This window comes from Solea solea, chromosome 1, assembly GCF_958295425.1.
Source record: "Solea solea chromosome 1, fSolSol10.1, whole genome shotgun sequence".
Taxonomy (NCBI): Eukaryota; Metazoa; Chordata; class Actinopteri; order Pleuronectiformes; family Soleidae; genus Solea; species Solea solea.
The window spans coordinates 9,966,889-9,982,425 of NC_081134.1; the positions used below are offsets into that span (position 1 = coordinate 9,966,889).

The following is a 15,537-nucleotide window of genomic DNA, read 5'->3' on the forward strand; positions in this document are numbered from 1 at the left end:
ACAAAGCCACCAACCGCTGTGGACGTCTGGAGGAGCACAGACCGCGATGAAAATTAATTAATCCAATAGAATTTAGAGGATTGCAGAGTATTAAATAATCCTAAAGTTGATCAAAGATGGGAGGAGTCTGACACTGCATGACTTTCTTTCTCCTTATGCCCTGAGAGACAGAAAAAACAGACAGAGACAGAGAGAGAGTTAATTTACAGCTTGAAAACAAACTGTCCACCATGACAGTTATCATACTGGTGATTCTGATTAGCTGGACCAATAAGCAGCAAATTCTGTTTTGTCAACCTCTAGATTTTTGATCTGAGAGTTATCATGAGCATTTACAGGCACGTACATCTGTTTATCATCAGCGTAACAATAGAAGTGAATTCCATAACTCCACATGATACGACTGAGAGGTGAAATGTACAAAGAGAAATGTAGTGGTCCAAGGACAGATCCCTGAGGCACCCCATACTTAAGTGAACACTTATGTGTTGTTATCGTAAGACAGATTTGATTTAAAACAAGTAAGATTTGAGCCAGAGATGCCAAAATGATTTTCAAGTCGGTCAATAAGAATATGGTGATCAATCGTGTCAAATGCTGCACAAAGATCCAAAAACTAAAGAACCCAGGTGGAATAAGCATCTATGCTAAGGAATAAGTAATTTACCACTTGTGTAATCATTTAATCATTGCATATTTTAAGTCAATTATATTTACTCTTGAAATACCTCATTGTAAAGGCACATTATTTTCTTTTTTGAAAGTATATTCTTTCATTGATTAATTGTCGTATTGCTTGGTCTTAAAAAAAAGTCAGAAGAGTCCAGAATGACAGGTCATTTGTGTGTCATTTTGCCCGATCTTAAAATCCAGTTTTACGGCGACAAACAACCGAGAAAAGAGCAAATCACTGTATATGATCGTCAAAAACGATGCACATCACCACAAAATAACCAACATAGGGGGTAGCATTTATTGCAGCACTGAAATAGTTTCAACTCTTAGTTAATGTATAATTAAAAGATAATTATGCCATATGATAATTGTTTCTACTTTTGTAGTTATATTTGTACTTTGTTCTATTTTTCCACCATGCTCATGTTAAAAAATGTGAGACACTATAGCCTCTTTTTTTCACCATACATCTCTCACAAGCCAGATGTCTTTCTCACAGACGATCTGATACAGACACGGACACATGTTTGGAACGTCTGTTTATCTACACACTTGTTTGTGCTTGTGGGTTCGTTCGTGCGTGTGTGCTCGTTTCGAGTTGCCTCATTGTTCTCTGTTAGTGTAGTCCATGGTTGTGTGTGTGTGTGTGTGTGTGTGTGTCTCCCTCAGGCTCCATGTCAGTTTTAGATGAGATATATGACAGAACAGGAAGAAGAAGTAGAAGAAGAAAACACTGCTCATAATTCCAACGGCTGTTTGGAAACAAAAAAGCAAAAAAAAAAGGCAGCAAGAATAGCATCATGTGAAACAAAAGAAACAAAACCTGACAAGTGTTGCGTGTGATTGTGGTATGGAAGTAAAGGAGTTAAAGAGCATCGTTGGGTTGTTGCCGTGAGGGAAAGTTGTGGATCTGCTGCAAGGTGGAAACTTTCAACAGTGAGGCTGATGCATTAGAAAACCATACAAATGCCCTTTAGAAATCATCCATGTCCATGAAAAGTCATTTTAAAATTTTTTAAAACTTGTCTTGGCTTTTTGGAAAGAAGTTCTGAAGAACGTTTTCATATTGACACTATTGGCATTTCTGTTGGCTTTTTGTGAGACATACTGTAGCTGGTGCAGAGTGGAGACAACACAAGGTCAAAGCTTATTGGCTGGTCAGTGTAAGAATCAATGTGTGAAACTGAGAATGTTGATAAAAAAAACTGTTGTGGATGTGGAAATGCTGTTCACACCCTTTTTTTTCAATGGAAAGTAGCTAAAGTCTGCAGAGGCTGCTAAATGCTGCCAGATCACGTAATATCATAATTAGCATATTGATTTTTATCATTGCAGCATATTTGCATTCTTCCCTCTTCTCTATGTAAATATACATACACTCTATAAAAAAAACATACACTATGTGACAACAAACCCTGAGATATAAACATGAAATAAAACATGAAACTATTTTCATTGTGGATTCATCTGCATATGTTTTTTTTTGTTGTTGATTATTTGTTGGCCGTTTTAGAAACGCAAAAGACCATATTCAGTTGTTCTTATATCTCTACAACTGTTAGTTAATGTATAATTAAAAGCTTATATCATATGATAATTGTTTCTACTTTTGTAGTTATATTTGTATTTTTCTTTGTAGTTATATTTGTACTTTGTACTATGCTCATGTTAAAAAATGTGAGACACTATAGCCTCTTTTTTCACCATACATCTCTCACAAGCCAGATGTCTCTGTCACAGACGATCTGATACAGACACAGCCGCGTGTTTGGCACGTCTGTTTATATAATAATAAGGTAATTGATTAATTGTTGCAGCCCTAAATTGAACCTTTTTAGAGCATACACTTCTGGCTCTCATTGGAGATCATCGCCTGAAAACTGGAAAAAGAAATTGATGATTTTAAAAATAGTGAGGAACAATTAGGCAATGTTTTAAACTCTCACATTTTCCAGAGAAATAATGTTTGCAGTGACTCTGTTTTGCACCAGCTCAGTGTTTGTCTCTGGTGTCAAAGCAGGCATATGCCAAAATCTGTCTTTAAATATTCCAAGTCATTGTCATTGTTGTTTTCATCCTCTGTGTCTCTCTCGCTCTCATTGAAGCCTGTGTGTGAAGTGCAATTTTAAAAAGCCTCTCTGTGCACTTACAGGGATAAATCCACATGTTGCACCTGGGCTAGTTGATATTTGCAGTTCTAGGACAGGGCTTGTTGTTGGGGTTCAGCCAGAAATACTAGAAGTACTGGCACACATGACAGCTCAGGCGGTGAACGCCTCTGAAATGACACCAGAGAAGCCTCTGCCAAGGCAGCTTGGTTTCCAGCAGTGTCATTACAGTATGTTCTGGAGTGAATTTTCTGCATTTAAAGTTAAGACATCTTAGTTTCATTGTGTGACATTCGTGCAGGTAAAGCCTGGAGTAAAAGTACCTAGGTGTGTGACTAAGAGTTGTCTCGAGACCCAGAAAATAACATTTCCCCTAGCAGCAAATGTTGACTTGCAGCTAAAACTAACTTCCAGCATCAATTGTTACATTTTTAGAAGGGAGCTGTCATTAACTGAAGTGCTTTTATTAGTTTTTCATGAGCCCAGTGAGAGTAGAAGGGAAGAAGGGGAAGGCTTTGGGAAGAATCCAGTAATGGGCCGCTATCTTTCACCTCAGCTTAAGACTCAATCCCATTTCACCCCTTGCTCCTACTACTTAGCCCTTTTCCTCCATTTTGCTTGTTGAGATAGAGGTGTAGGAGGAAGTGTAAGAGCTAACCAGCCAATTCAAGCAGAACTAAACCACTTTCTTTCATGTGAAGACAAAGTTTATATGGGTATCTAGCAGTGTTGGGTAGTAACGCGTTATTAGTAACGCCGTCACGTAACGCCGTTACACGTAATCAAACACGCGCCATGAAGAGGACTGGACAGGTCGGCATGATGGCGAGCGAGAAGGGGAAGATAAGTTTCTCCTCGTGGAGGTGTTCACATTATTTTCAACTGGAGAGCAGAGGGGAAAACAACATTTCGGTAACTTGTAGACTGTTTCCCGGTTCAAAAATACTTTCTACGGCGAACAACAGCAACAGCAATCTGCTGAAGCACCCGGAGGAGCGGCATGCTTCGACAAAGTTAGCAGCTAAGGTAGCTAACGCAGCATCCGAGACCGAGAGTCACAGCAGCGAGCACACACCCACTCCACCCAAGCAGTAGCGGTTGGAGTTCTGAAGACTGACTCATAGCCAGGCACAACTTGATAAAACAATAGTACGGTATGTTTAATTGTTGATTTGGATCTCTTTTAGCAATATCAGGCTATTATTCCAAGAGTCCAATGGTACAATTTTACAGATAAAAACACGTGTTTTTTCCCCTCAGATATGTAGTGGAGTGTATGGAAGACTTTATGGCCTGACTGAAATAAATAGGCATTGAAAAAATACTTTGGTGTTTGTGTCGAGGTTTGTGATCATATTGCTTGGATGATTAGATTCAGTGATGTGGATGCAAATGAATTGAAACGGTTGTTTTAATCAACAGTTTGTATTATTCAGCATCAGTACAGAATTGAAATGAGGGCCAGAGGGAACTCAATCAATCAACCTTTATTTAATGGGAGCATTGGAAAAACGTTTTACTCAGTAACACATTACTTTTTGGTTTAAGTAACTGAGTTACTTTTTTACTAGTAACTGTAACGACTTACTATTTTTCAGTAACTAGCACAACACTGGTATCTAGTAATAGTATTTCTTGATCCAGGTGGAAATCTTCACAGTTCAGTATTACTACTGAAATTTAACTACTGAAATTATACATTTTGTGATAATCATAAAATGCAGGGATATCAAATTAGAGGGCCGAGATCCGAAGCTGAAGAACAAACTCAACTGAACATTTGTTTTTCTGTCTGTCTTTCTTTCGCAGGAGCGTTACAGATTGAGAACAGCGAGGAAACAGACCAAGGGAAGTACGAGTGTGTGGCCACCAACTCACAAGGTGTACGCTACTCCTCTCCCGCAAACCTATACGTGCGAGGTAGGACCTAAGTACAGACCACATGTGCGCACGCACGCACACACACACACAAAAATTCACTATTGTTAAGGTGCTCTTGATATGAATTATGTATTTTCTCTTGTAAGTGTGCTCTTAAAACGAGTATTACTAACCCATCCATTGTCTACGATAAATGTTGACACTGTTGTTTTGGCATTTCTCACAACCACCTTTAACAAGTCCACCTTAAACGGTGGTGCGGGCTCCCCTCAGTGGACTCACACTGTTCCTAATTTGGGGGGCGCACCTCAGTTTAACTGCATGGAGACACTGCTGATCTGTCTACTAAAATGGTTTCTGTACTCGAGGCACAAACGATGAGCTACCATAGGAATACGAAGATAACATTTGACAAAATTATCAGAATCAGTAGATAATTGATTCTTCAATTGGTTTATTCAACAGCATCTCTTTACCCACATGATCCGTGTTTAACTGTCTGTAGCCTCTGGACAGTGGGCGATGGCTTATTATGAGCTAATATCTGAAAGTCCACAGCCAATGTTAAAATTTACGAGTTGTAGTATATCAGAGAAGTTTGTTTGCGGTGTGTGGTTGTTGTGTGTGTGTGTGTGTGTGTGTGTGGGTTGCAGTTGAGTGAGTGGCTTTGCGCTGGCCGTTTTTATTCTCTCTGTGTTTCCCCGTTCTCTCTCTCCCCCCCCCTCACGTCATTGTGTTCTGCATCAACCCCCTTCCATCCCTCAGAGCTTCGAGAAGGTTGGTGTGCTCTTTCTTTTCTTTTGTTACTCCTTTGTTTCAGAAAGCTTCAGTTTATTGAAACAGAGAGAAACAAAAAAGGGAAAAAAAAAAAATGACACATTTTAAAAGGACACTGGAGTAGATTTGAAAAGAAATGGTTTTTGTCTCCAAAATGAAGAGAGTGGATTTTTTTCTAAAGCTGCTAAGGTGATGAAGTGGTCTGCCTATGCAGCAGAGTGCATTAACTGCATTGTGAGGCCTTGTGTGCAGAATCCTTGGTATTGCCCTCACTCCCTGATCACTGTTTTCTGCATGGTATGATCCTGTTGTCATGGAGACCCAAGAATTGGAAGATTAAAAAGAGGCGATGTTTGCATGGAAGGAGTGAGAGAGAAAGAGAAAGGAGCACCGCTTGCATGTGTGTTGAGTGACGGACCGACGCAGGAGCATGGCACAGTGTGTGTGTTCACGCCTAATGATATGCTCGCATTGTGATATTATTGAACTTGTCTGTCTTGTCGTGTCTTGCTACTGTTTTTTTTATTTACTTCTCTTTTTTTGGGCCTTTGTGTCATCGTGTGTAACGTTTTTGTCCCTGCGCATCACACCTGCTCCTAATCCTGCACTTGTTGCACTGAGTGAAATCTTTGCACTTGAAGTCACATGTGAACGTGCCATTGTGTTTTGCAGGTTTGTTGTTATTCGGCTGAATTCATGGCATAAACTCAATATGGCAAGAAACATCACATCACAAGCACTGGACTTCAGTACAAATTTGACCTACTTTTATTTTAACACTTAAACTACAGCGTGACTTACAGCATAAAAGTACATATTCACTTTACTTTCACGACGTCACTCTGGCGTGGCTACTAACTTGTCTGTTATGTTAAGATCAATATTAATATAGACTCAATTCAGGGATTGTACAATGTCAATTAGTATTTAGCATTATCGCATGGCTTCTATTTAGAGCTCAGTCGCATATTAAATTATGCTAATATGCATTATTACACTTATGCTAATATGATGACGATAATAATAATAATAATAATAGGTGCTTTTACTTCAGCAATATGTTCATTGTAGGACATCTGCTCGTAATTTGCTGTTTATGAATGAGCCTCAACAGTAGAAGTAAGCGAGAAAGCCGCTGACTGACTGATTGAATGACCGATCAAATGACACCATTGGTCAGCCAATGCTGCACGACTGAGTCAAGAATTTACACCACGGGTCGGCCTGCCAAGTAATAGAGATCCCCAGTAGCTGTAGTGCTTTCCAAATAAATTGGCAAATGTACTGGTTTTTCAGACTCCTACTATGATGTTATTTTTAATCTCATCGAATGACGTCTGTTAAGCAGACTGAGGCTGTGCACTGTGTGGTAGAAAATCAGCACAATATTGCGTTGCCTCTAACTGTCTTTCCGAGTGATCGCTTTAACGGTAAATACTAATATAATAAGTGTGATTATAAATTGCGTATAGTGTGAGACAAGATAAAAACGAGACAAAACAAGTACAAATATCACATATGAATCCAGATAATGTGGAAGCAAACGGCATCAAGAATCATAAATCAATCATAGCAAGATTAAAAAACCTAGGGCTTAATTGAATTTGAAAACATTAATGGTAACAGAAGACCTAATGTGGGACGGGAGACTATTTAATTTAGTCAGCAACGGAAAAAGCTCTGTGAGCGTTGGTATTAAAAGACAGACAGGGACTAAGAGGAGCTGCTGCGTTTTTGACGAGCCAGACTGTCGAGGGCTTTAAAGACAAATTGTAGAAATTAAAAGTTGATTCTGGTGTGGAACAACGCGTTGTTGTTTTGTGTGTGTGTGTGACTGCTGGTGCCACACACACACACTCACACACACTGTGTTGTGTAAAAAAAAAAAGACGTGGGCTGGAACTAGAGCACCTGTGGAGACAGGCTCTGTTTAATTTTGCAGAATATGAATAAAACAAAGGCAAATCTTTCAGTCTGACACATGAATTAGATTTAATATCATACATATTATACTAAATCCAATATATATACATATATATGTAGATATACATACACATATATGTGTGTATGTATGTATATATATATATATATATATATATATATATATATATAGATATACACATACAGACAAATGCTGGGCTTCTGCATCATGATTGGAGGAAGTGTCTGAAAGGCGAGCCAACAGCCGAGCCTTTTCTGCCTCAGTCAAATAACAGATAAATACATTTCAGTTTGACATGATTATCGCATTTCCTTGTTCTAGTTGTTCATTTGCAGAATTTTAGTAGATAACTGGGCCTGAAATGATCTTCCCTTGTGTCAAACACCAGCAACCGCCACTGATACAAATTCCACATGCCTGTCAAGACACATTTTGTGTAATTACGCATATAAACATATTAAAATAAATGACCCAGTAGGGCATTGCTTGGTAAAGTATCTGAATATTTCAATCTCACATTGTATTATCATTATATGCCAACTCTGTTGCAACATAACCAGCGTGTCTCACTGACCTCGGCTGTCATCTCCTCCAAACGCTGACTGAAATGAATCGCATACTTTCACATTTTTAGAAATCGAGGGGACCTTAATGATTCGCTCTTATTTCAGTAGTTTGTGAAAGCCGTGTCCTTGAGTGGGACAGGATGGTGCTGTGTAAATGTCAGTTCGATGATGGGCATGAGCGCTTATATAGCGCGGTGCAGAGATACAGCGGTAATCCTTACTCTGTGCCAAGGTTCCTTCAGTCTGTAGCCTCCAGACTCCCTGCAGACGACAGGCCTAATGATAGCTCCGCTGCTCCGTTAATAAAGATTGAAGCTTGCCGCTCTCACAAATGTATGGAAAGTGCAGCGGTATGATGCAGCCTGGCTTGATTAAGTTTAAGCCAGAGGCTCCGTGAGCATGTGAAGGATTATTCCTCTTTGTGAGCTCACGTTATTGTGGAGTGCTCGGCTTTGTCTCACCGGTGAACACTTCAGTCTCATGATGGTCACGACGGATACACATTTTCTTTTCTAGAATACGGTTCATGTTTCCGATCATTTGACCGTCATCCTAGGGCTTCACCTTCATCCTGTTGTTGCTCATGTTACCAAACTAATCCATATGCTTAATTAACTGCCTTTTTCAGTCTGTTCTGCTGTGTTTATGTCGGTCCAGTCAGTAACTAATGACTGAATTAAGCTGATACTTGTCATGTTGCATTGCACCTGCTGTGCCTGTTGTATATGCATGTAGCTGCCACGGATGCACTGATGTCTGTTTGTCTGTCTGTCAGTCCGTCTGTCTGTCTGTCTCCAGCATGATCAGAGGAGGAGATGCCTGCATAACCATGTCTGTTTCTAACAGATCTACCTGTTTTTTGTCTCTTTGTCTCTTTCTTGTCTTCAACTTCTGTATCCAATTCTGGGTATCTTCCAATCTTTGTTTTTTTTTTTATTTGTTTTTCTACAAGTATCCCAGATGCTTTGCACTTGATCTGTTATTCATGAAATGATAGTGGCAACATGGCAACTATTATTTTTTTTAAATTGTTGAAATCATGCAAAACAAAATGTTAACTTCTATCCAATTGTCTCTAGATTCTGTGATTAGGGGGATGTTGCCTGTGAAGATTCCAAGTAATGATGATACACATTTAAGGAGTGGAGGTTATGCAGCATAAATATATATATTATTTTTTATTATTATTATTTGTTTATATTTTATTTTGCTTTTAATTATATATAAGAAGACGTGCTGCTGAAGTGGCACATAAATAAACCTTGCAGTTTTATTGTTTTGCTATTGTAGGGTTGTAGAGTAACTTCTTTTTTTGTTTTTGCTATTTTGTTACACACATAAGCGAGTGTTGAGCTGAGTTTTCCGACAATGGTTCTGCTTTCTGTCTGCTTTCCCTTTCATTCTCTCCTTTCATCCAGAGATGTTTGTCTGTTTCTCTCTCTCTGTCTTTTTCTGTTTCCTGTGTTGTGACCCTGGGGTATCCACTTCTTCTCTGTTCTGTTCTTTCAACACGCAATCTTTACCAGTTTTGTTTTCTTTTTCTTTTTTCTTTTTTTCGGTTCTTACTTTTAAAAGCCTACTTTCTGAATGGGCCTGAGTCTGGTATACAGCCATGTTTTAAAATAGATCCATGTGTTTTCTTCTTCCTCGCTTCTCTTTTCTTCCCCCCTTTCCCTCCTACCCCGAAACCCTCTTCTAATCCTCTCTTTATCTCCACTCCCCTGTCTTTTCCCCTCCTGTCCCTTCCCCTTTTTTCTCTTCTTCTTCTGCATTCTGTCTGCAACCTGATGTGTAGGAGCGACAGACACATGTACATAAGTTTACTAACTTATAAACATGCACATACTACCTCACATATCTCTCTTTTTGCTCGCACTTGTTCTTCCTCTTTCATGCTGTCTTGGTGTTCTTTGCTGTGTCCAATGATCACTCTGTATTTACCACGACACCTTATTAGAACCCTCGATTCACTCCTGTCCACATTTCCAACTCATCCGACGACACACTGTATCACTTACAAATCTTATGTATTGTACAGTATTTTGTTGTACAATGTGGCTGTCCTTTGCTACATTGCCTGTCATTGTCTGGAAGAGAAGCAGAGCTGCCTCTCTCTATCTCTCCCTCTCTCTCTGTCTCTCCTCCGCCTTTGCCTCAACCTGTCTCTCCAGTGTCTCCACTCTTGTCTCGCTTCTCTCTGTCTCCTTCTCAGTCTTCAGTTCTTCGTTCTCTTCTTTGTGTTTTCTCCACCATTTTTATCCCTCTTGAGTCACCCAGGCATGCGAGTAACCTATGAGTTCAGTCTCTCCCTCTACTGTACAGTCGAGCATGCTGCCACTCCTGCAGCACTGGGTGTCATTTTCTACTTTTTACTCATGGAGACACACAGAGCAGACTGGGCCTATTGATCCATCCCACGATGCTTTACAGAACACTCACACGCACAAAGCCCATCTACAGCAAAAGCACATCAAGGCACAGAAATTAAAGTGAAATGTATCACTGACATTTCTGGTTTAGCATGTTTACTCATTGATTGGATTTGGAAATATGATAAAAATACATTTTCAAAACAAAAAATGGAAAAAAAAAAAAGAGAAACTGACTATAGGTGTCATGTCCTGGTTGAAATGATACTCAAGAGTTTGTCACTTTATTATTTTGAGTAGGCAGCTCACTCTGATTGGTTGAGCTCAACACAAGATTTGTGTTTTTTGTTGGACTCATCAGTACCATAAAGTAATTGGGACGAAACTTGAAATATCCCTTTGTAATTTTTCTGTAAAAAAAAAAAAAACCCTGAAGTTCATTCTCCCCCTTCCTGTTACCTCTCTCTCTCAACCTCTCTCTCTTTCTCTCACAATCTCTCTCTTTCTCTCCACCTTACTCCCTCACCTCCCTCTTCTCTCTCTCTCTTGCTTTCTCCTCCTCACTCCCTTCCCCGCTTTTCTCCTCCACCACCCTTTGCCCCACCCCCACCCCCCCAAACCCCCGCCTCCCTCCTCCTTTTCCCCCCCAACTCTCCTTTCCTAGTGCGCCGTGTGCCCCCTCGTTTCTCCATCCTCCCCTCCAACCATGAGATCATGCCAGGAGGGAGCGTCAACATCACTTGTGTGGCTGTGGGTTCGCCCATGCCCTACGTGAAATGGATGCTGGGCAGCGAGGACCTGACCCCGGAGGACGAAATGCCGATTGGGCGGAACGTGCTGGAACTCAACAGTGTTCGCGAGTCTGCAAACTACACCTGTGTGGCCATGAGTAGCCTGGGTATCCTCGAGGCCACTGCTCAGGTCTTAGTGAAGAGTAAGACGCTCTTATAACACAATTAATCATTTTTGCCTCTAGAGCGAGAGAAAGGGACCTGAATAAAATGTCTCATTTGTTGCTGACTAATGAATAGATTCTGTTTTATTGGCTTCCTCTGTATTCATAAATGCATGTTTACATTTCACGTCTGTAAATGTAAATTATTTATCGTCCACGTTTTGTATTAAGTTAGAGCCAATAAAGTTGACTCTGTATTAGTCAACTTTATTGTAATTGCACACACTGAATGTGAGAGCACACATTGTAATGAATGACTTTTAAAGGTGCATTGTGTAAAATTGAGCATAACTCATTTTGGTGAAGTTGCATGTTGCAGCTAAATAGCCCTCACCCCGCCTTTATCTTCCAAGTGTGTTGGAGAAACTATGTAGCCTTCACAACTCAAGAGACAACAAGTGATTGTACCCTTCAAAATAATAGTAATAAGTATAGTTGTTTTTCTTCCATTTCTGCAAAATGAAAATCATTTTAACTAAATGGAAAGATATAATACAGTATGTAACTTTTTGACATTCAAATATCTAAAAGTCAATTTGTTGAGTAGTGAACACATTTATATTCAAAGAAATCCATATTTCCATTCAAGGGAACAGACCATTTCATCTTGGTCGCCTTTAAATTATGTCTTCTGCTTCACTCTGCGTGCCGTAACTTTCAGAGCAAACTGCCCTATGAAACATCAGAGCGGGGAAGGAAATATTTGGCAATAGTTATCGTTAGTTTTTCTTTTTAATGTGTCTATTTGTCACTACTGGATCATGACAATGCATTCCTGGTTGCTGCACGTTCTGCTGCTGCATCTCTCCCAGTAAACATACACATCGACCAGACAAGAGAACAAGACAACAGTTCCCATGATCCCACGCTGCTTTACGACATCATTAAACTACGTTTTTTTTGTTACTATGTTGTTGTTTTGCTCCTGCCAAAGAAATTAAAATATAGGCCTACAGTATAAAAATTATAATTCTCTCCATTTTCCCTTATTCCAAGCTTTGCCAAAGCCTCCTGGCACGCCCATCGTCACGGAAACCACCGCCACTAGTGTGACTATCACCTGGGACTCCGGCAACCCCGACCCGGTCTCCTACTACATCATCCAGTACCGAGCCAAAGGGCCGGACAGCAAATATGAGACAGTGGACAGCATCACCACCACCCGCTACAGCATCGGGGGGCTGTATCCCAACACGGAGTATGAAATCAGAGTGTCTGCCTTCAACAGCATCGGTCAGGGCCCTCCCTCTGCTCGTGTGGAGGCTCGGACAGGAGAGCAGGCGCCAGCCAGTCCTCCTCGAAATGTTCAGGCCCACATTATCTCTCAGAATACTGTGATGGTCCGATGGGAGGAGCCAGAGGAACCCAATGGACAGGTGACAGATACAGATCATGGCCTATTTACGATTTGCTCTCACCAGTAATAGTGAATATACGTTATTTTTCTAATATTGTTTTTTTTCCATTGTTTGGCATTCTTGTTCTGTCCACGCTCTTCTTGCTGAGGCGACATCTTCCATCCTCTGAATATGGGGTTTAAAAATGATGCTTGTTCCCTTTTACCCAAAAAATAATGTTTTGATATAATGATGTTTTGGCTGCACTAATACATTTAATTGAATCCCTGTGAACTCACTAATGTCGTTGTCAGCTATGGTTTCTCCTCGCGTGTGCACCTGTTAGTGAAGGCTGCTGCTGTAAAATCATCTTTTTATTAACACAGAATAATATTATAAAATGTCTTTGTGAGATGATTTGGCTTCCAAATACTGTAGAATAACACACAGTTGTTTATATCCGTATATTCGCGTATGGCATCGCAGTGTAATGCATGCCTTTTTATTAAAGGTATTGCTTATCCATGATAAATAGGCAGACATAAAAACAACATAAAATTTGAACAGAAATTTTATTTGCTCTCACTTACTACGGACTGACAACCTTTCAAGAACCACATGGGGTTAAAACGATAAAGCCTTAATAAAATTTACCATTGGGAGCTGTATTCCAGTTTGCAGGTTCATGTCCTTGTGCAGGGAATGTGTCTTGTCAGAGCTTTCCATCCTGTAACTCCCCTGCTGCCCCCCCCACCACATTCTAAAGAAGGAAATGGTAATTGGACTGTCTGCTCTAAGTTAAGAGTACTCCCTCTTGAGGCCCATTTGCTTTTCTCTATCCTACCTAACTCTGCAGAAGGTTCATAAAAGCGAAGACTGATTTGAGAGCATATGGGGATTACAGATATTAAAGAATAATAACTGGAGAGGTGGATGTAAAGGCACTGGCATGGCGGTGGGATTACATACACTCTGAACGTCCCATAAACAAATCCCGTAGCGGCGGGGTGTCGTGATTATATCTTATGCAGTGCAATCTGAGGACACTCCTCTTGTATTAAACCCTCGCTTTGTTTATCAAGGTCAAGCACATTACACACACAAAGATGGAAGAACATCGGTTTGTGACAAAGACCTTTGACAAACAGTGAACAATTAACTCCACTGCCCCGTCTGGACTAAAACAATACAATAATTCATACATGACCTTGTGACTGTAAAAATCTAGTTGTGGTGGAAGAAGGTATTATGGCACTTCATTCAAAGCAATCAGCTCCAGTATGGAAAACCTTCCTCTCTCTCTCTCTCTGCTCCTGTGTAGGTGAAAGGCTACCGTGTGTACTACACCATGGACCCGTCCCGGCCAATGAATGAGTGGCAGATTCACAATGTCCAGGACAGTGTGATCACGACCATACAGAACCTCATAACCTCAGAAACGTACACCATTCAAGTCCTCGCCTTCACTTCTGTAGGAGACGGACCCTTCTCAGACCCTGTCCATGTGAAAGTCATGCCTGGAGGTCAGTGAAGTGAAAAAATTGTGAATGAACAAACCTGTGAAGATGTAATCAAATGAAAACACATTTCAGTGCAGTAACAATAAGGGTTCACATTTCTGTGTATGTTGAGCTGCTGCTGTTTCACCATGAAATGCCTTTAAAAAGACATAAGGTATATTATTAGGTATAAATAGTATCAAGCTAAGAATTTCTTCAATGTCTCTTTCGTAAAAAAAACAATTTAAAAGAGCATAAATAACAGGTGAGTTTAAAAGTGATTGGTGATGATCGGTCTAAAACCTTAATAAATTCTGGGTCATTAATTATTTCTGACACGCTTGTTGCTTGAGTGAAAAAAAAAACAAAAACAAAAAAACACCACGTTAGTGATAAATGATTTAGGAATTTGTATGAAGTGTCAGACAGAAGATTAATACTGCAAATGTAATTTATAAAAATGTTGAAGTGATGAAATGGAATAAAATGCAAATGAAAGGTAAAATGTAGTGTGTGCAAAAATGAAACAAAGTATATAGGGGTTGTGAAAATGTGAAAAAAGGTTTACCTTATTCCAGGTAAACATTCTGAGCACTGCATTTAAACGACCTTATCAGTGACTGTCATTAAGAAAGTGGGTCTTCATTACCATTAACTGCAAAACAACAGAGGAAAAACTGAGGATGACTTTTGTAGAAATGCTTCTAGATCAGAGAGATCAGTGAGTGTGTGTTGTCCTCTCTCTCTCCCTCTCTCAGTCCCAGGACAGCCGGGGAAGTTTAAAGTTGGAAGAGTGAACGACACCAGCATCGAGTTGACCTGGGAACCCGCTTACACGAAAGAGGGAATTGTCAACTATGAGCTGCTCTATAAACCGGTCAAGTTTGGCAGTTTGGTAGGATCCTTTTCCATAAATCTGTATCCTGAGTGCATTTCTTAACATCTTAAGACAAAAGGATAGGAGGACAGTTGAAAGAAGAAGTAAAAGAAAGATTAACCTCAGTGTACTGCACACCTCTCTCTGGTGAAAGTCTCATCTCTGCTTGTCTCCGACTCTCCTTTAATGTTTTCATTGTCTCTCCCCTCACCCCGCCTGTCCCCGTGTCCTCTGCTCCTCTGTCTCACAGGAGAAGCTGACCTTCACTCCGAGAAATTCTTACACAGTGGAGGGTCTGAAAGCAAACACCGAGTACTCCTTCTCCCTGGCTGCCATCTCAAGCAAAGGCATCGGTGCCTTCACCAATGAACTGGTGCACAGGACGTCACAAGCCAGTATGTTGCAATTTTACCAAGTTCGCAGTGTGTTTCCTGCAAATGTCGCCCTCAAATTCACATGTGCCGTGTTTTAATCTTTGTACACAAATCGCACACACGCACAAATGAGATGACATTGTGCAGAGCTCCTGACCTGGTAAAAAGAAAAACCTG

The 15,537-nt window shown here is 40.3% G+C and overlaps 1 protein-coding gene across 1 annotated transcript in view; it reads left to right on the plus strand.

Moving 5' to 3' along the window:
* The window catches only part of LOC131443881 (receptor-type tyrosine-protein phosphatase S-like), a 68,228-nt gene that overhangs the window by 31,996 nt on the left and 20,695 nt on the right, over window positions 1–15,537 (plus strand). The window contains exons 6-12 of the mRNA XM_058613977.1: window positions 4,593–4,703; window positions 9,745–9,759; window positions 10,983–11,252; window positions 12,270–12,649; window positions 13,932–14,133; window positions 14,868–15,004; window positions 15,237–15,381. Coding sequence (XP_058469960.1) covers window positions 4,593–4,703; window positions 9,745–9,759; window positions 10,983–11,252; window positions 12,270–12,649; window positions 13,932–14,133; window positions 14,868–15,004; window positions 15,237–15,381 — 1,260 coding nt within the window. The remainder of the gene's footprint in view (window positions 1–4,592; window positions 4,704–9,744; window positions 9,760–10,982; window positions 11,253–12,269; window positions 12,650–13,931; window positions 14,134–14,867; window positions 15,005–15,236; window positions 15,382–15,537) is intronic.